This window comes from Girardinichthys multiradiatus, chromosome 20 (genome assembly GCF_021462225.1).
Source record: "Girardinichthys multiradiatus isolate DD_20200921_A chromosome 20, DD_fGirMul_XY1, whole genome shotgun sequence".
Classification (NCBI taxonomy): Eukaryota; Metazoa; Chordata; class Actinopteri; order Cyprinodontiformes; family Goodeidae; genus Girardinichthys; species Girardinichthys multiradiatus.
Window position 1 is genome coordinate 29,581,766 of NC_061812.1, and position 20,405 is coordinate 29,602,170.

At 39.4% G+C, this 20,405-nt stretch overlaps 1 protein-coding gene across 10 annotated transcripts in view; it reads right to left on the reverse strand.

Moving 5' to 3' along the window:
- LOC124856805 (inositol 1,4,5-trisphosphate receptor type 1-like) overlaps positions 1–20,405 on the reverse strand; it is a 119,116-nt gene that overhangs the window by 40,660 nt on the left and 58,051 nt on the right. For 7 of the 10 annotated variants that reach the window (XM_047347650.1, XM_047347649.1, XM_047347647.1 and 4 more), the window contains 3 exons: positions 9,653–9,700; positions 7,044–7,176; positions 4,210–4,397 (listed from right to left, as the gene is read on the reverse strand). In XM_047347650.1, coding sequence (XP_047203606.1) covers positions 4,210–4,397; positions 7,044–7,176; positions 9,653–9,700 — 369 coding nt within the window. The remainder of the gene's footprint in view (positions 1–4,209; positions 4,398–7,043; positions 7,177–9,652; positions 9,701–20,405) is intronic. The other 3 variants (XM_047347656.1, XM_047347653.1, XM_047347651.1) reach the window with 1 other exon arrangement.

Consider the following 20,405-nt stretch of genomic DNA (forward strand, 5'->3'; position numbering starts at 1 on the left):
GAAGCATGAAGTGCTCCAAAATCTCCTGATAGCTAGCTGCATTGACCCAGACCTTGATAAAACACAGTGGACCAACACCAGCAGCTGACACGACACCCCAGACCATCACTGACTGTGGGTACTTGACACTGGACTTCTGGCATTTTGGCATTTCCTTCTCCCCAGTCTTCCTCCAGACTCTGGCACCTTGATTTCCGAATGACATGCAGAATTTGCTTTCATCCGAAAAAAGTACTTTGGACCACGGAGCAACAGTCCAGTGCTGCTTCTCTGTCGCCCAGGTCAGGCGCTTCTGCCGCTGTTTCTGGATCAAAAGTGGCTTGACCTGGGGAATGCGGCACCTGTAGCCCATTTCCTGCACACACCTGTGCACGGTGGCTCTGGATGTTTCTACTCCAGACTCAGACCACTGCTTCCGCAGGTCCCCCAAGGTCTGGAATCGGCCCTTCTCCACAATCTTCCTCAGGGTCCGGTCACCTCTTCTCGTTGTGCAGCGTTTTCTGCCACACTTTTTCCTTCCCACAGACTTCCCACTGAGGTGCCTTGATGCAGCACTCTGAGAACAGCCTATTCGTTCAGAAATTTCTTTCTGTGTCTTACCCTCTTGGCTGAGGGTGTCAATAGTGGCCTTCTGGACAGCAGTCAGGTCGGCAGTCTTACCCATGATTGGGGTTTTGAGTGATGAACCAGGCTGGGAGTTTTAAAGGCCTCAGGAATCTTTTGCAGGTGTTTAGAGTTAACTTGTTGATTCAGATGATTAGGTTCATAGCTCGTTTAGAGACCCTTTTAATGATATGCTAATTTTGTGAGATAGGAATTTTGGGTTTTCATGAGCTGTATGCCAAAATCATCCATATTAAGACAATAAAAGACCTGAAATATTTCAGTTAGTGTGCAATGAATCTAAAATATATGAATGTTAAATTTTCATCATTACATTATGGAAAATAATGAACTTTATCACAATATGCTAATATTTTGAGAAGGACCTGTATGCTTTGATGTAAACCATGCTACTGTAGCTCTGGCTTATATTCAAGGTCTCAGTCCCACCTAAAGGTTGAACCTCCAACATATTTCCAAGTGTTTTGCAGCCTCTAACAGGGTTTCTTCCCGGATTGTCCTGTATTTAGCTTCATGCATGTTGCCATCAACTCTGACCAGCTTCCCCATCTCTGCTAAAGCAATGTGTCGCCACAGTATGATTTTGCCACTACCATGTCTTAGTCCACATGAAAGTAAGCTGACATTTCCAGTGTTAGTGCCACAAAAAAAAACAATAATAAAAAACACAACAACATTTCTCAACATACAATTGTGAGGGATTTATTGATTTCATCATCTACAGTCCATAATATCATCAAAAGATTAAAAGAATCAGGATAAATATCTGTACGTAAGCAGCAAAGCCGAAAACCAACATTGAATGCCCATGACCTTCGATAACTCAGGAGGCTCTGTGAAAAAGTGTTCTGTGGTCTGATGAGTGCACATTTCAGTTTGTTTTTGGAAATCATGGACGTCGTGTCCTCCAGGCCAAAGAGGAAAAGGTCTATCCGCATTGTTATCAGCGCAACGTTCAAAAGCCAGCATCTGTGATGGTATGAAGGTGTGTTAGTACCCATGGCACAGGTAACTGCACATATGTGAAGGCATCATTGATGCTGAAAGGTACATACAGGGCATGGAGCAACATCTGCTGCCATCCAAGCAACGTCTTTTTCAGGGACATCCTGCTTATTTCGGCAAGACGATGCCGAGCCACATTCTGCACGTGTTACAACAGCTTGGCTTCGCAGTGAGAGTGGTGGTACTAGACTGGCCAGACTGGTCTCCCATTGGAAATGTGTCGCGCTTTATGAAGCTTAAAATACAACAATGGCAACCGTGGACTGTTGACGAACTGAACATCAAGCAAGACTAGGAAATAATTCCACCTACAAAGCTCCAACAATTAGTGTTGTCAGTTCCCAAACACTTATTGAGTGTTGTTAGAAGGAAAGGTGATGTAACACAGTGGTAAACATGACCCTGTTCCAGCTTTTTAGGAACTTCTGCAAGCACCAAATCCAAAATGAGTGAATATTTGCAAAAAACACAAACATGTTCATCAGTTTGAACATTAAATATCTTATCATCGTAGTGTATTCAATTGCATGTAAGTTGAACAGGAATTGCAAATCATTGTATTCTCTTTTTATTTATGTTTTACACAACATCCCAACTTCTGGAATTGGGGTTTAAGACTAATCCTTCTTCAAACCCTTTCACAAATTTATTCCTGACCTGTCTGCTGTGCACCATGGTCTCCATGATGCTGCTTGTTCACGCTTTCACAGAAGCTATATAGAAGTTATGCTGAGATTAAATTACAAACAGCTGGACTCTATTAACTGTTAGGTTGACTGGATTTGATTAAAAGGGGCATAAATATAAAGGTACATTTTCTCATTTTCTCAAAATGTTGAAAATCATATATCGTTTTCCAAACACTTCATTATAGATTACTTTGTAATAAAATGAATGACCATTGAATTTTGAGGTTGTAATGTGGCAAAATGTGAAAAGGTTCATGGGGACCAAACCCTGTATTCTTGGCAGTTTAAGACATGTGGATGAATCTTCCTCTGTGAGTGCACTCGCCAATAAAAATCTGTTTTTATTGCAACAAACATTTAAAATCAACGATCTTCACTTTTACTGAAAAAAGATTTCTCCAGATCCTGTGAATTCTTAAAGCTGGCATGCAGTTTATATTATCCCAATTTTTCCACCTGGAATTTCCTAGATGGCTTTGCTATTCCAAATCCTGTTGCCGATCTTCTGTAAATTAACTTAACACATAGTTAAATAATGCCATTTTTTATCAGAACTGCAGATCTTTTCTTTTTGTTTTGTGCCCCACCTCTAACATTTTGATGGTGATGTTAGAAATCAATTAAAAATCAGAAACATAATATTCTCAAGAGATTATATTCCTGTCTTCAAGTTCCTGAATTAATCCATAAAGTTTCTAAATAACAAGTTGAAGCATATTTGGGAAATATACTAAATGCAACATTTCCCATCTAATGTGTTCCTCTTTTGTTTTGTGCTTTGGAGAATTTCTGTTTACAGCATTTTAAGTGTGACATTTATGAATTTGCTTTGCATTAAGTGTGTAAAGAACTGAATGCTGATTTACATAGGCGGGCTATTTTTGTGCACTATGTAGGGCAAGAGTAAATAGTTAACAGTGTTACATGAGAACAAGATACGCGACACCCAACAGGCATCCTGGAAGTAAGAATGAATGAAGACTAAATCTGAGGTGAACTATGACTTTTATTACGGGCTTGGCTTCTACTCACACTGCTGGAAAATATCCTGTAATTTACAGCAGACAGATGTTGCATAATGTGGTACATTTCTATCTCTGCAGGGTAACCTTTCCTGCAGAAAATGCATCTTTCCCAGAGCAAACTTGAGCCTGGATAGTTAAGAAAGCTCCAGTTTATTCTCAATCCCCCCTCTGTGTTTCATCAACCCTCCGTCCTCTCTCCCCACTGCCCCAGTTCCGGAGGCCCAGCATGACCCAGTTTGGGCGGCAGCAGCACGTAAGGGAGCGGGGCAGGAATGTTTTGAAGGCTGAGACATTCCTCATTGTTCATTCACACAGCCTTATGTAACACAGACTGATCACGTGATGCTGCTCTGCAGCAGCCGTGGGAAGCCAATGCATTATCTCTGCCTTAGTGGCTTCCTCACTCTAATCTGGTTATGTAAGCACCATGCTTACACAACAGCATGCAGACCGACTGACAAAAATGGACAGACTAAAAGATAAACTGATTAGAAAATGAGAGAAACAGAGATGACAAAGACTTGCAGAGAGGTTTGTGGGGTTAAGGTTAAATCAAAGGGGGAAAAAATATTTTAAGGTAATGTCACAACCTGATCATTTTTATTATCTACAGACCTGGAAAATCTTTAACAGATGGCCTGGTTTTCAACAATATATAGTAGAAGGAAAAATAGATGGTGGGGATGTGTATGTGACTGTAATGGCATACTGACCCACATGTAGCAGATTCTTTTAATTTTGTGCAGATAAAAAGGTACAAACTATTTGCTACTGATCAAAAATAAAGATTTAGGCATTATTTAACAGTAAACAACATCCACAAAAATGTTAATTCAAATGAAAGAGTCCATATTTGTGTGACTGACCTGGATGGTTGTGTTTCCTCCTTCAAGCAGTGCAATGGCCAAGAGGATGCTTTCCTGGAAGACTCTGTCACTGGTAGTGTTCATGATTAGATCAATAACCAGATCAGAAGCTCCTTCTTTGTCCAGATGACACTGCACCTCAGCCAGGGTCATCTCCCCCCGACTGAGGCCGCCCGGAACCCCTAAAGCTGCAAGACCAAGACAAGTTAACAAGTAAAACCCGGGCTGTCAGTTTTTAATTGAACAAAATATATTTATTTTTAATTATAGCAGCATATTCTTACACTGGAAATTTTAGGAACACCAAACATTCAATTTTAATTAATTAATTTATTCATTTTGTGTTTAACCAACATTCCTGCTCCACATTGAATCAATTACTCCCTAAACAACTCCTCGAAAATAAATACAACTGAAGAATTTCTGTAATTTATAGTCTTTTAAACAAATCCGAATCTCTAAAAACCTTTAACCAGAATCTGAGTTTCAGTTGGGTACATGTCCCGTTAGACACAGAGGCTCGTTTCTCTTAGCCATTCTTCAAAATGGGAAAGACAATGGATTAAAAGGTTTACAACAACTGGAACTGTATGAAACAAGGCTTGAGAGGGTTGCATGTTCATCTTGCTACCATGGACAGTAAGGAGGGTTGTTAAGGAGGTAGAAAATAATGATAATAATAAAGCTCCCTGTTAGAGAGCTGCAGCAAAGAGTGGCATCTTGGGGTCACCACGACTCCATACCAACCATAAGATGCCATCTACTTGCCAACCTATTGTATGTAAATACATTTTATGTTCTACCATTACACATGTAAACATGGCGTTTGCAAGGAGTTACTGGGACTTTTAATGGAACTGAGTGATTTGGTCAGATGAGAATGAAAATTGTTTTTTTACTGCCAAACACTCCAGGTGAGACTGGTGTAAAAAGAACAAAAAAAACTCTCTCTCCATTCCCATTTCCTGTCTATCTACTGTCATAAAATACAGGAAAAATAAAGGGCACCAGTGCCGCAAAAAAACATCTTTAAAAAAAACCCCAAAAAAACCTGAATGAACATGAACACTGTTGCAGCTTACATCTGCTAGTTTGCCTGAGCAAGCCTGCCGTGTACGTTTGTAGTTTGTGTGTGAACTGAACACTGCCTCTGATTGCCTTACTGTACCTTACTGTACCTTAGCCAATCATCATCAGTTATGCGATTGTCTCGCCTCTCGCTCCTCCCTTCACCAAAGAAATAAGGCTTAGCTCCTGCGGCTGTGAGTACAGATGACAACAGCTTCAAAGAGTAGCTTTAGTTTATAACGTGACCCAATTAACTGCTGGTAACGGCGTTGTAACGCTGAAAAAAGTAATTTGTTTGATTACTCGTTACTAAAAAACGTAACAGCATTTATTTTAACGCATTTTATTTTAACGCTTTTACTCCCATCACTGCCGGTCTCTAATTGGTTACTTAAAGAAACTCCTCTGGGCACAGCTCTCTCTCAGCACTTTTTGTGTCGTTCTTCATCCAGTCTGATTAATTCAAGATATCCGTCAATCAATGTCACCCACTCTGGCAACTTGGACTTAAAACTTAGTCTTAAAAATCCAACAGCAGGCAAGTAACCGTGGACGTGTAATCCCCGACCTCTAGCGTGCTCCTCCAAGAATTGTTATCACCAGTCATCACTGCTTCAGATATTGGTCAGAGCGTGTGTATAATGAACTCTTTAAAATACCACGAGACTTTGGGGAAAAAAAAAAAAACATCTGGTGGCCTCTACCAGAAAACTGAACATTCATTCTTGGGTCTTTCAACATGATAATGATAAAAACATATGGCCAAATAAACAAAGAAGTGGTTTAGCTTTCTTGGATGGTCATCCCAGTCCACAGACCAAAATCATATAAAAACCTATAGGGTGAACTGAAGAGGAGAGGGCATACGATAGGACCCAGGTCTTTGGATGATCTGGAGAGATTGTGCATAAATGCAGCAGATCTTATTTTATTTTTAAACAAAAACTTAACAGTTCAGGAACAAGCCCTATACAGTGCCACTCTATAGCCGTGTAAGCCATTGCATCCAGCTTTTCCGGCATATTTCTCCCCCGTGTGGAGCCCCAACTTCAGGCTGCATATTGAATTCCTTTTCTGGCTCTTGTTTCTGCAACAGGTGCATACGCTGTTTCCACATGAAACACAAGCCAGTCTCTTAGCAACAAAGAGAAGTTCATAATGGACAGGAAAGGGCAAGCTTTCTGTGGTCTGGATGCTGTGCATTGGGGAAGATGGGAAAATAGATTCGTGTATGACTGTGATTTCAAACTCAGTCAAACGCTGCTCATTACAACAGTTTGAATAGATCAAGTAAAATAATGTAAATGCACTTTAGGACAGACACAGCTCATTGTAATCTGGCCATGCTAAATGAATGATAATTACAGTCATTGCACCTATAGGATGATGGAAACCCGCTATATAATTACATATGTTGAAAATCAACCCATGGCTCAATTAGGCATGGTGCATTGCTTCAGCATTTCAACTCCAGATAGTAACACATTGACCTCATTATCACGTATTGATAAGAACTTTGTGCTCTGCGTGCTCAAAGGGCAGCACGCAACACAGCCATAGGGCTGATAACCACCTCAGGGCCAGACAGATCCAGCCACATTCTTGTGTTTTCCCAAGGCTGAAAATACTAAGCATCGGGTCACAGAGATGTTGAAACCAGTTTTCTCACAGTCTTTTTTATTGCAAACTGGAAAGAAGGCATTGTAAAAAGAAATTCTTCACAATGAATGTTTGTGTACAGGGCTGGGAATGAACAAAATGGTCACCTGATTGGCTCCTGCCTGGTCCTACTGGACTGAGGGGGCCATTGCCAAGTGACGTTAGGCTGTCCCTCCGCCCACCGCTCCGATGGAAGTTTCCATAGTAACGGCTCACCAGAATCCGTCTGAGCGCCTCGCCCTAAAAGTGGAAAAGACAGGGCAGGATGTAATGATGTGACATCAGCAACAGGAAGAGAAGGGAGTTTTTATAAACATAAGTAATATATTCTGCAAGAGAAACCCAAAAAAACCACAGCCTGCCAGCATGTTGGTGTAGCCTCTTAGGAACACAGGTCAAGGTAATCCTTGGTGTTTGCACACAAGTGACACTGGATATACTTTTGGGTTTCTTGAACAGAACAACAGAAGAATCAACAAGTCCAGCTCCCTTCAATTCAAGCACAAAGGAGTCTTTTCACCAGTCACAACCTAGCCTACAATAGTTTTCAGCAGGACTGATTGTAAATATTTAAAACTTAAAAAAACAAAACCTGTCATGGTTGAACATCAACTATATGCCATGTTGCTTCCCACACAAGTGTTGTTTGTTATAGCAACAGTGACCCTTAGCAATGACAATGGGAGGTCCTTGTTTTTCGCTCAGGCAGACTTGAGGGCAGCCCTCCTACACTGTGACTCATTCGCTGTAGAGCAGTCAGCAGCACGACTCGGCTGTTGGCATGGCAACCGCAGCCCATCGTTACCTGAAAGACCTCCCATGGGATAAAGTGAAGGAAAAGATCGAGGGCTATGATTTGTGCATTTGTGTGCAATTATGTGCAAATTATTGTCATCTGTGAGTGGTCCTTGAAAAACGACTGAAATTATGTAAACTTTGTCGCCGGCACCATGCTCTGCGGGTCACGATTACTTTTTGTAGGTGTTGTAAAGAACTCATATTTTATTGGCAGTGCATAATGTTTATTTCCTGCTCTGATTTTGAAATATTCTTTCCCCCTAAAGTCCTCAAGTTTCACTTTCCCACAGAGACTTACAGTGGATCTCAAACTGTAACTGTAAGTCTCTGTGTTAATAGGGATGTGTACACATCCCTATTAAATGGCCAGGTTTTTTTGATGTAAAAAATGATACCATGATGAATCAATTATAAACTCTTCCCATCTGTAATGCGACATTAATACTGTGCAATATCACTGATGAAGCAACCAGTATATTTATAAAACAGCTACAGTAACCCAAGCTGCACAAGTGTGCAGACTTTTAATTTATAGAAGCATCTTTTTGTTTACTTACAGCCTCCAGTCTTGAGTTCATACCTGTCGTCCATTACAGTGGAAATTAATAACCCGAAATAAACTTCAGCTTTCCCAGCAGAATTTTCCTGACATGTGCATGTTGTAGCTTCTTTCACAAAACATTTTCATCATAAACCTGCAACAACACAGCGTCTCTTAGCTCCCTCTGGCCATTTGTTAAATCACAACTTCAGCATGGATTCATCCCGTACAGCTATAAGTTGTTTAAATAAACCCAGTAGTGCAGGACGACAGGAAGTGTGGTGACACATCGATGATACAATCTAAGTTGGACTTCTACTCATACCTTTTTTTTTTCTTCAAAATAATAATGGCAGACAAACTTAAGGTAGCGATCCTGTTGCTGCCAAAGCAAACGCTTTAAATGTATACCTTACCTCCTTTCTCTACTCTGTTATGATTGCTGAGTCTGATTTTTGCTTTTAAATCATGCCCTGACTGGTACCACAATCCATATGTCATTCTTACATCACTTCCTCCCAGCAGGGCGTTGAGGTCAGCACCCCCACTGTGTTGCCAAGCGAGGTATAGTCACAGCCTCGCATAAGCTAGGGGAAAGCCAGTTTTGCTGGTTGAGGGAGTGATGTGATGATGATATATGATGTACGTGAGGCAGGATGAATCCGAAATCCTCAAGTTAAGGTGCGTGTCATGCTGACAAATTTCTACCAGAGAAGACTGAATGTTAAAATTAATTCCAAGGTGCTTCAACAAAGTATTGGTGTGTTTTCAAAATCATGCAGCTTATAACACCTTTTTAATTATTTTTATTAACCTACCAGATTTATTTGTTTATGATCTGACATTAAAAGGTGGACAGAGGTTTTGCAAAAGTTCACCACTGTCTTGTTTGGCACATAAACATTAATGTGTAAACTTTTGAGATTCAAAAAACTCAAATTAATGAACTAAACTCACAATGACTCAAGGATTATCACAAACTGACAAGAAGATGCTGGTGCTTCAGTCCAAACAGAGAGATTTTCGTGAAGTTTTAAAGGCCAAACAAATGTATCATAAAACTGACGGGGAATGAAAGAGTTCACCGATTCATCAAACTTCCTTTCAAATAATGCCAGCAAAGCAATTTTGAATGCTGGAGACATTTACAGTCATTTACAGTTTAATTTGCAATGAAACCATATTAGAGTGTAGTAAACTGATAATATACTGTACGTTATTTTTCTGCTATGTTACTGTTTCACATAAATGTAATAGGAGTCAGAATACAAAGACTAATTTGTTTAACAAGAGGGGTAAAACATTTTTTTTATTCCCTGTGTATCTCTATAGTATTAAATATGTTAGTTAAGCTGCCATGCTGGTGTAAGTACCTACCCTCCTCTGGTCTGCCAACAGTTTCGCAGGCACGTTCTGATCCAGCCTCTGTATGCAGTGAGTAGTTCAAGCATTGTAACACAAATACAAAGTTAATATTCATGCAGTACAGACGGAGCATCTTTCAGAGTAAATACTACATAGTGTACTTATTAGCTGTCACAATTGGCCATGCAAAGGTCTGCTCAGTATGTGTTGCCATGCTTTTACAGTTAGGTCAGAACACAGGAAAAAGGCAAAGATTTACAATTTAGAACGGGCCAATTTAGTTAAATCAGGGTTAATCACAAAAGGTTTAACCACATGTTTAGCTTGTTGAAATGAAGCCTTGGTTTTGACCTAAAATGGTAGTAAATACAGTGTTAGGTCAAAGGTTAACAAGTTGGGGTGAAACCTTTCCTAGCTGTCATTGGGCAAAAGGCAGTCGCAATTCCAAAACAGGGCTAACACAGACACAGATGAGACAGACACACATGCACAAACTCATTTCAGGTTAGAATCACTATTTAAACACACATGCATGATTTTGAATTCTTAGAAGAGAATGCTAATGAAAGCATGCACAAATCATACACACTCCACACAGAAAGGTTCACTAGGAAAAACAAGCGTTTGGATCTCGACATTCTTAAATATTTGTGCTGTCATGTGAAGTATTTCCCCAACAGGGTAAAGTAGTTCACAGACATTTGCTTTCCTCAATGGTTTTACATTTGTTTTTGTTTCCTCCTGGTTCTTCAGGAATTAATTTGACTCCTCACATTGGTTAAAAAAAACAAAAAAAACAACACAACTATCAATCTCTCTGTTCTGGTCAGATGTTTAGATGCTTTTATTATCATAGTAAGTTCCCTATGATAGTAAGGCTATGGAGTGTTTAGTTGGTAATTTTCACCACAAAGCTCTTATAGTACCATTCAAAGAAAATCATGAATGTGCCAAAGTCAGTAAAGCACAATTCAGTGCACAAATACAGTTTCCATTGTGTTTTGTTTTTTATTTAATTTAATTGACCTAAAATTAGATAAATTAGGTTTTCTTATCTTAGCTTATTCATTTACAGTAGCCTAAATTAGCTAATTTAGCTAACTTTTTATAATTTTATTTAATTTTATTTAGTTTATTATAGCTAATTTAGTGTAATTATTTTAGGTCATTTAGCTTATTGTATATTACGTAATATATCTTAACTTTTATTAGCTAGTTTAGCTTACTTTTTTTTTTTTTTTAATCAATCTTGGTTCAGTTTAGTTTATTTTATTTAGTTTGTTTTAGCTACTTTAGCTTATCACATTGTATCTACTTCATTTTATAATAGCTAATTTATCTCATTCCAACATTAAGAATTAAAACAAAGGACACTGCTGAACTTGACTTGGTGAAAATGTAAAAACTGAAAAACAAATTAACATTTCCAAAACACACAACTTAAAGAATTAACCTGGTTTGGAAAGACTGCCAAAGTATATGTTCATTGTTTCATTGTTAATCATTCAAAAGGAACAATGAAACATATTTAGCTAATTCAAGATATCTATGGATTGTTTTTCAGGCTACAGAATTTATTATTAATTGGTATTTTGTGATGAGGATAAATTAAACTTAGTTGTTGTATTATTTTCATAGGAAATGCACAGTAATTATTCAAATGACTGAATTTAAATGACAGATTATTTCCTGCACAAAGCAGCTGCTTTGTTCACTTTACCAATGGTTTCCTGTCTTTCCGGTCTTCAGTGTTTTTACGACTCTTCGTTAAAGACAGGAGAGGAAATCAGTCAATTTACCAAAATGCCAAATTCATCTTTCACAATTCAAGAACAAAGGACCAACTGAGCAGAAACTGAAATCACACGGCAACTGTCAGTTAAAGTCATACATGAGTAATCAGAAAGCTGAGAAGTTTTCGGTATGAGCCACGTTTCAAAGAACGTGCGCAAAAAATCACATTTCAAAAGCATCAAATATAAAGAAGTGTTGTCTTCCCCTTTTTTACTTTCCTCACCAGCTCACCTGAAGAACGCCAACTCAGATGAAATATTATAGCATGTGCATACACCTGTATATTAGGCGTGCACCCACTGAAGCAACATGAAACCTGTAGAAGATGCTGATTCTCATACATCGTTATGTAAAAGGACGAAATTAGGAGAGGCCGGAGAGGTTAGGGAAGAGGCAACGGGTGATGAGGTTAGAGTTACATAATCACTCCAAAAGAAACCAGGCCACTATACCAATGACACAGAGCTGCTTACAGGGGCCATCTGTCACCAAAACACAGGAAAGACAAAAAAAAAAGGAGCAAGAGGGTCACAGATGCACAATGTGCATGCTCCGACTAGATGGTGTCAGGGCCATAATGTTTTGTAGGATTCAGTATTTATACTAGTGAGTTTTTGAACTGATAAATGTAATACACTCAGAGCAGATTTGCAAACAAAAGAAAGTGCAAGTATACAGGTAGACAAACTGAAAACTACAGTTAAGGTGTTGAAAGGTGATGAGAATAGCAGGCCACTAATAAGTTACCATGCAAACAACACTGCCCAAAATTAGCATTCGGTTACATTAATAAATATCATCCTCTAAAAAGTCTAAGAACTTTTAAAGTGTTCAGTGTCAGCACTACAATTATAATCCTTTTAACATGGGAACTTGCATACAAGACAACAGCGTGGTGCAAAAGCATTCATAACCACTAAACCTTTTCCAATGTAGCTATGTTAAAACCACAAACTTTGAAACCCTAAGAAGAAACAGGTTTTCCCACATCTGGACTAACATGAATAATGTGAGCAGCCAGACGTGAGATGCTGTGTTTACTCAAGGCATGTAGTACTTGTTTTCTGGCCTTTTGGAATTGTTAAAATATTTGAGTAAGCTGTTTTGGCTACGTGAGTAGCTCAGAGAAGAAGATGCATAATTTTTTAGCAGCTGAAAATACTTGTTTTTCTGTATCATAAATATCCCTGTTTTACTTCACAAATACTATACCTGTTTTGTTTTATAGAAAGATGTGCAAAACTGCACTTTTCGTTATGCTAGTGGATTAAAAAAGATGTGCATGCAATTGCACAAGTTTTAACCAGAGGCAAACTAAGACAACATGACAATCTATCATTAAACAGAAGACGGCAAGTTGTTTTTGCAAAAACAGTAGTCTACACAGCTAACCTTTCATGTATTCAAAACACATTTACTTCCACTAAACTAAAGATGTTTCCCCCAAGCTGAAAACTTTAATATGTATTCTTCCAAAACATCCTGTTTTTCAGTTTATGTAACCAGAAATGTTTTCAGTGTTGCTACAATGTGATGTGACGCTCGTTTAAAAATAGGGAGTAGTTACAAGAGAGCTGATTTCTGTTGGTTTATCCGTGTGTGTGGGTGGGGGTGCTGAAGCAGACAGAGACAGAGTGAGAAAAAGATAGTGGGGCAGGAGTAAAAGCGAGAGCAAACACAGGACATGCTCACATTGAGGCTGCTGAAGATATAAAACGCAAATGCAGTTATTGTAGCCTAAGCTTTCTGAATTCACCACAATTGTATTTATTTTACTGACTTTTGGTAATTTAACTCATGCAGTGTAAATCAGATATTTACATAGACTGTCATTTACTGTCTGACAATAAATTAGACAAAACTTTTCCTGTTTTAGGTCAGTTAGGATGACCAAAAAATTCATTACTTGCTATGAGTTACTTTTCAACTTTACTTTACTTTCCTCCGTAGGGTGGCCGGGCACTCCCTTAGAGATAGGGTGAGGAGCTCGGCCATCCGGGAAGAGTTCGGAGTAGAGCCGCTGCTCCTCCACATCGAGAGGAGCCAGTTGAGGTGGCTCGGAAATCTATATCGGATGCCTACTGGACGCCTTCCTCGGGAGGTGTTCCAGGCACGTCCCACCGTGCCTAGGGGACGGCCCGGGACACATTGAAGAGACTATGTTTGGCTGGCCTGGGAACGCCTTGGGCTCCCCCCGGAGGACCTGGAAGAGGTGTCTGGGGAGAGGGATGTCTGGGCATCTCTACTGAGTCTGCTGCCCCCGCGACCCGGTTCCGAATGAAGCAGAAGACAACAAGTACAAGAACTTTACTTCAAATTAGATGTTTCCTTAGTATTTGTTAGAATTGCCTTTAAACTGTATGACTTGGGTCACATATTTTGGGTTTCCTTCCTCAAACTCACAATAGTTTGCTGCAATATTGACCCATTCCTCCTAAGAAAACTGCTGTAACTGAGTCAGATCTCCTACGGGACCGACATTAGGCCTTTGTGACGGCCACTCCAAAACATTGACTTTTTGCGACTTTGAAACTGATTTGGTAGTATGCTTATGGTCACTTCGCAGACAGTGGGGGACAAACAAGACAATTCATCCCAGGGTACAGAGGGTGCCCCAGAACTGGACCCTCAAACCACCACCACCAAGCTAGGGTCAAGATTTGTTTTTTCCAAATAGACCTGTGGATAAAAATATAGGATCAATATTTAAGTAGAAGTTTTTTATTTATTTTAAATTTTAACCTGCCCTGGTAGTGATAGTAAATTTAGGGTGCAAATCTAAACATGTAACACAAGTATTAACCTAAAATACAAACGACTTGGACCATCCAGCAGTATGGAAAGCCCCAAGTGCCACAATTCAATACCGAAAATTGACATTTTTAAATATAGTTGGAGCTGTATGTGTCAAATGAATTAATCTATGTTTATCCTGGAGAAATAATTGTAGCATTTTTTTAATTCAAATTGTTAATTATTTCATAAATTAAAAAATCAAAAGCACTCAGCAGGGCTACACTATTATAGAAAAAGTGATCGGTCTGCAGATGTTAGGGTTTAGTCAGTAAAGAATTGTAGCAGTTTTAAATTATTTCAAGATGCAAAAAGGTAATTAAAAAAATTAATTGTGTGTATTATTTTATTATATATTAGATTTAAGCTTTAATTAGATTCCCCAATTTAATTCCTTCATTAAATAATAAATTGATGTTGACAAAATATTTATTTATTTAATATATATTTCCAATTTTATTCAAATGATCAAATATAGTAATGTATAAATAACATTAATTTGGGGAATTTGTGTTACTGCTAGCCTTCTATAGTAGGAATATTATCTGGAACCTGTTCTAAGAAGGAAAAGCAGGTAGGAGGTGGAAGAAGGGAGGAGGAGAGTAAGTGAGAACATGGAAGGAGAAAGAAGAAAGCAAAATAGAGTATCAATAATTTCTTTAAATGGTAAATATGAATTAATTTTCTACTAGTTATAGAATACCGTAGGTGGGGGCCCACCTAAGATTATCGTGTCCCAGGCCCCGGCTATCGTATCTGCTGGCCTACTTATGGTATTTGTGTTTTTGGACGACCCAAGCTTCAACTTCCTGAATATTATCATGAAACGTTGCTTCAACATTTCATCATAACATTCCTTCCTCATGATACCATTTACATTATGCATTGCCCCAGTCCCTTCTGCAGCAAAACCTCCACACATGATGCTACAACCCCTGGCAAAAATCATGGAATCACCAGTCTCTGAGGATGTTCCTTCAGTTGTTGAATTTTGTAGAAAGAAAACAGATCACAGACATGACAAAAAACTAAAGGCATTTCAAATGGCAACTTTCTGGCTTTAAGAAATACTAAAAGAAATCACAAAAAATAATTGTGGTTGCCACCAACAGTTACATTTTAAGAACAAGCACAGGGAATAAATTATGGAATCACTCAGTTTTGAGGAAAAAAATATGGAATCACCCTGCAAATTGTCATTACAAACAATAACACCTGCATCAGATTAAATCTGCTCGTTAGTGTCCAGGTAAAAAGGAGTGATCACACCTTGGAGAGCTGCTGCAACAAGAGGACTGACATGAATCATGGCTCCAACACCAGAGATGTCACTTGAAAAAAAGGAGAGGATTATCAAACTCCTTAAAGAGGGTAAATCATCACGCAGTGTTGCACAAGATGTTGGTTGTTCTCAGTCAGCTGTGTCTAAAACCTGGACCAAGTACAAACAACATGGGAAGGTGGATAAAGGCAAGCATACTGGTAGACCAAGGAAGACATCAAAGCGTCAAGAGAGAAAACTTAAAGCAATATGCCTTGAAAACAGAAAATGTACAACAAAACAAATGAGGAACAAATGGGATTTACATACAGAAAAGCTAAAAGAAAGCCGTCACTAACACCTAAACAGAAAAAAACAAGGTTACAATGGGCTAAGGAAAGGCAATCGTGGACTGTGGATGACTGGATGAAAGTCATATACAGTGATGAATTTCGAATCTGCATTGGGCAAGGTGATGATGCTGGAACTTTTGTTTGGTGCCGTTCCAAAGAGATTTATGCAGACGACTGTCTGAAGAAAACATGCAAATTTCCACAGTCATTGATGATATGGGACTGCATGTCAGGTAAAAGCACTGGGGAGATGGCTGTCATTACATCTTCAATAAATGCACAGGTTTACATTGACATTTTGGACACTTTCCTTATCCCATCCATCGAAAGGATGTTTGGGGATGATTACATTATTTGTCAAGATGATAATGCATCTTGCCATAGAGCAAAAACTGTGAAAACATTCCTTGAAGAAAGACACATAAGGTCAACGTCATGGCCTGCAAACAGTCCGGATCTCAATCCCATTGAAAATCTGTGATGGAAGTTAAAGAAAATGGTCCATGAAAAGGCTCCAACCTACAAAGCTGATCTGGCAACAGCAATCAGAGAAAGCTGGAGTCAGATTGGTGAAGAGTACTGTTTGTCACTCATTAAGTCAATGCCTCAGAGACTGCAAGCAGTTATAAAGGCCAGAGGTGGTGCAACAAAGTACTAGTGATGTGTTGGAGTGTTATTTTGTTTTTCATGATTCCATATTTATTTCCTCAAAATTGAGTGATTCCATAATTTATTCCCTGTGCTTGTTCTAAAAATGTAACTTACTCGCTACCACAATTATTTTTCATGATTTCTTTCAGTATTTCTTAAAGCCAGAAAGTTGCCATTTGAAATGCCTTTAGTTTTTTGTCATGTCTGTGATCTGTTTTTTTTTCTACAAAATGTAACAACTGAAGGAACATCCTCAGAGACTGGTGATTCCATGATTTTGCCAGGGGTTGTATAACCCCTGTACTTTGCATTTAGGATGGTGTTGTCAGGTTTACAAGCTTCCACCTGGCACCGTCAGGCGTCTGCAAATTGAAACAAGACGTGTGGAGGTCCACAGTCGTCTTCCTGATATCTTTCGTTTTTTTTTTATTATTTTAGAGAAAGGAGAAGTATCTTTACAACATACTGCAGATGGGAAAATGATTCATGACTCAGTATTCTGACTATAAACTAACCTCCAGTCTTTGACAAAAGCTTTTTTTTTAATACATACTGGTAATAAATCCTTAAAATTAGGACTCTCTGCATATCTTCTAGTGAACAGTGGCTGAATCAGCTGCAGCACAGCTGATTCACACTTGCAAATGCACAAATTGCTGGAGCACACAAATCACTTTCAGCTTTTATTGTACAAACTCCATAAAGATTTCGCAGGAAAAGCTTGAAACTGATCAGTGAGGTCCACCCCCTTTTGTGGAGCCAGTTCAACATAACTGGAGCTTTAATGCTCTGAGGAAACAGTGGGCCGTAGTTCAGCAGCAGGTTAGGGGGGTCAAACCCCTTAGCACTGACACCGGCTAAACACCATCATCTCTTACCAATCTGTGGACACTGTCTTACTGTGGCCACATCAAACTACAGAGCAACGTGGTGATCAGGGTAGATATTTGTAGCCAATCCACCCCTTGCCTGACCACAGACACCACAGAGTAACCCCTCTCAGCTCCCACATCCGGTGCAGCTAGTGTATTTTACTGAGCTGGAATCTCCCCATGGCAAACCCCTGAGCAGTCTCACACATCTCAGTTCCACTCTAGAGGAAATAAATGCGTGTATGCACACATCAACACGAAGAAGCCCTTCTACTTTGTTTCTTCTGAAAGTGCGAAAATAAACACATCTCTGCATCTATGCAGCGCGAGACTTGAGTCATGATTAAAGTAGAGGTGAATGACGCAAAGAGCTGGGGTTTACCACTCTGGTGCTCGTTTTATGCGCACAGAAATGAAGGCTAATTTAAAAGACTGCGGTCTCTCGTTTTCATTTTTCACCCAACCTACGTTTTGTTCAGCTAGATTTGTAAAATAATTTTCTGTCCTGAACAGAAAGGCTGCAGCCTAGCTGTGAGCCTGCATGAGGGTAAAAATGCAGGGTTGATGAACATAAAAAAATAAAAAGCCTACAGTCAATGAAACCGTGTGAGGAGGGTATGCTGAGTCCTTCTGGCTCTTACATAACTCAGAGAGCAGCAAGTTTAACTGATAATCACCTGCCTGACATTTAGCAGAAAGAAGGGGTGGAAGTGAGTCTTAAAAATACAGGTGAAACCATCTAAACCATTTATGAGGTTGAAAACGATGACTGCATGATTCGTCTCCATGCAATACCTATGTACAGTGCCCCCCAAAAGTATTTAAACCCCTTTTTCACATTTGGTCACGTTACGCCATAAAGCCATGAATGTATTTTTTGGGATTTTTATATAATAGGCCAACACAAAGTAATGCTTAATTGCATGTAAAGAAAATGTAAAGAAAATAATATAAGTATGGAATGCATTTATTATTCAACTCGCTTTTATTCTGATCCCCATAAATGAAATCCCGTGCAACCAATTGTCTTAAGAAGTCACTAGTAACAGTAACTAGTAAATAGAGTCCAACTTTTAGTGATTTAATCCCTGGTATTCTGATAATACCTTTAGAGGTTTGTTAGGGAACATTAATAAATGGGATAAAGTTTTGAAGAGGTTTAAAGCAGGTTTAGGTTATAAAACAATCTCCCAAAGTTGAATACCTGACTGAACAACAATCCATCATCCATAATTAGAAAGACTTTGACAGAACTGCAACCCTATTTAAACATAAACAGCCGTTCACTTAAAACTATAGGCCAGGCAAAGAGAGCAATAATCAAAGATGCAACGGAACTCCGAAGGAGCTGCAGAGAACCACAGCTCAGGTTGGAGAATCTATGAAAAGGACAGCCAAAATAAGTTAAACTACATGCTACAAGCCATGTAGGGGGCATCATCACTGCAAAAACATGGCGGTGGCAGCATCATGTCGTGGGGATATTTATTTCCATTAAGGGCAGAGAAGCCAATCAAAGTTAATTTGAAGATGGACGAAAAACTTTAGGCTCTACAAATAGTTTTTCAGTCCATGAGAAAGAAATGCAAATAAACACCCGTCCTTCTCGAGAATCAAACACCATGGCTCATCTAAAAGATCAGCAGGGGAGACAAAAGCTAAGTATGTATTTTCATATTACACTCACGGAAACATTCACAGCCAACTTAATTAGGTTTAAAGTACGTGGGTGTTATTGAGACTGCTTGAGAAAGGGTGTGAATGGAAGCAGGGTGGTATTTCAGGTAGTTTGGAAACTGTGTTAGAATGATTTATTGGGGGCAAAAGGCAGTAAAAAAAGAATGAAGGAGTTTAGTTCATCGAGAGGAGATGCGTTGGCTTACACCACATTGAGTTTACATGTAAGGACAAATGGATGCAACACCTAACAGGAAAGTGTAAACACTTCTCTATTCCACCCCCAAACCTGTCTTTATACACATACAGGTGTGCACACATGCGCGCATATACTGGTCCTTCTCAAAATATTAGCATATTGTGATAAAGTTCATTATTTTCCAGAATGTCATGATGAAAATTTAACATTCATATATTTTAGATTCATTGCACACTAACTGAAATATTTCAGGTCTTTTATTGTCTTAATACGGATGATTTTGGCGTACAGCTCATGAAAACCCAAAATTCCTATCTCACAAAATTAGCATATCATTAAAAGGGTCTCTAAACGAGCTATGAACTTAATCATCTGAATCAACGAGTTAACTCTAAACACCTGCAAAAGATTCCTGAGGCCTTTAAAACTCCCAGCCTGGTTCATCACTCAAAACCCCAATCATGGGTAAGACTGCCGACCTGACTGCTGTCCAGAAGGCCACTATTGACACCCTCAAGCAAGAGGGTAAGACACAGAAAGAAATTTCTGAACGAATAGGCTGTTCCCAGAGTGCTGTATCAAGGCACCTCAGTGGGAAGTCTGTGGGAAGGAAAAAGTGTGGCAGAAAACGCTGCACAACAAGAAGAGGTGACCGGACCCTGAGGAAGATTGTGGAGAAGGGCCGATTCCAGACCTTGGGGGACCTGCGGAAGCAGTGGTCTGAGTCTGGAGTAGAAACATCCAGAGCCACCGTGCACAGGCGTGTGCAGGAAATGGACTACAGGTGCCGCATTCCCCAGACCTGGGCTACAGAGAAGCAGCACTGGACTGTTGCTCAGTGGTCCAAAGTACTTTTTTCGGATGAAAGCAAATTCTGCATGTCATTCGGAAATCAAGGTGCCGGGGGGCACCCTAACCCTAACCCTAACCCTCCAGACTCTGGCGTCTGGAGGAAGACTGGGGAGAAGGAAATGCCAAAATGCCAGAAGTCCAGTGTCAAGTACCCACAGTCAGTGATGGTCTGGGGTGCCGTGTCAGCTGCTGGTGTTGGTCCACTGTGTTTTATCAAGGGCAGGGTCAATGCAGCTAGCTATCAGGAGATTTTGGAGCACTTCATGCTTCCATCTGCTGAAAAGCTTTATGGAGATGAAGATTTCATTTTTCA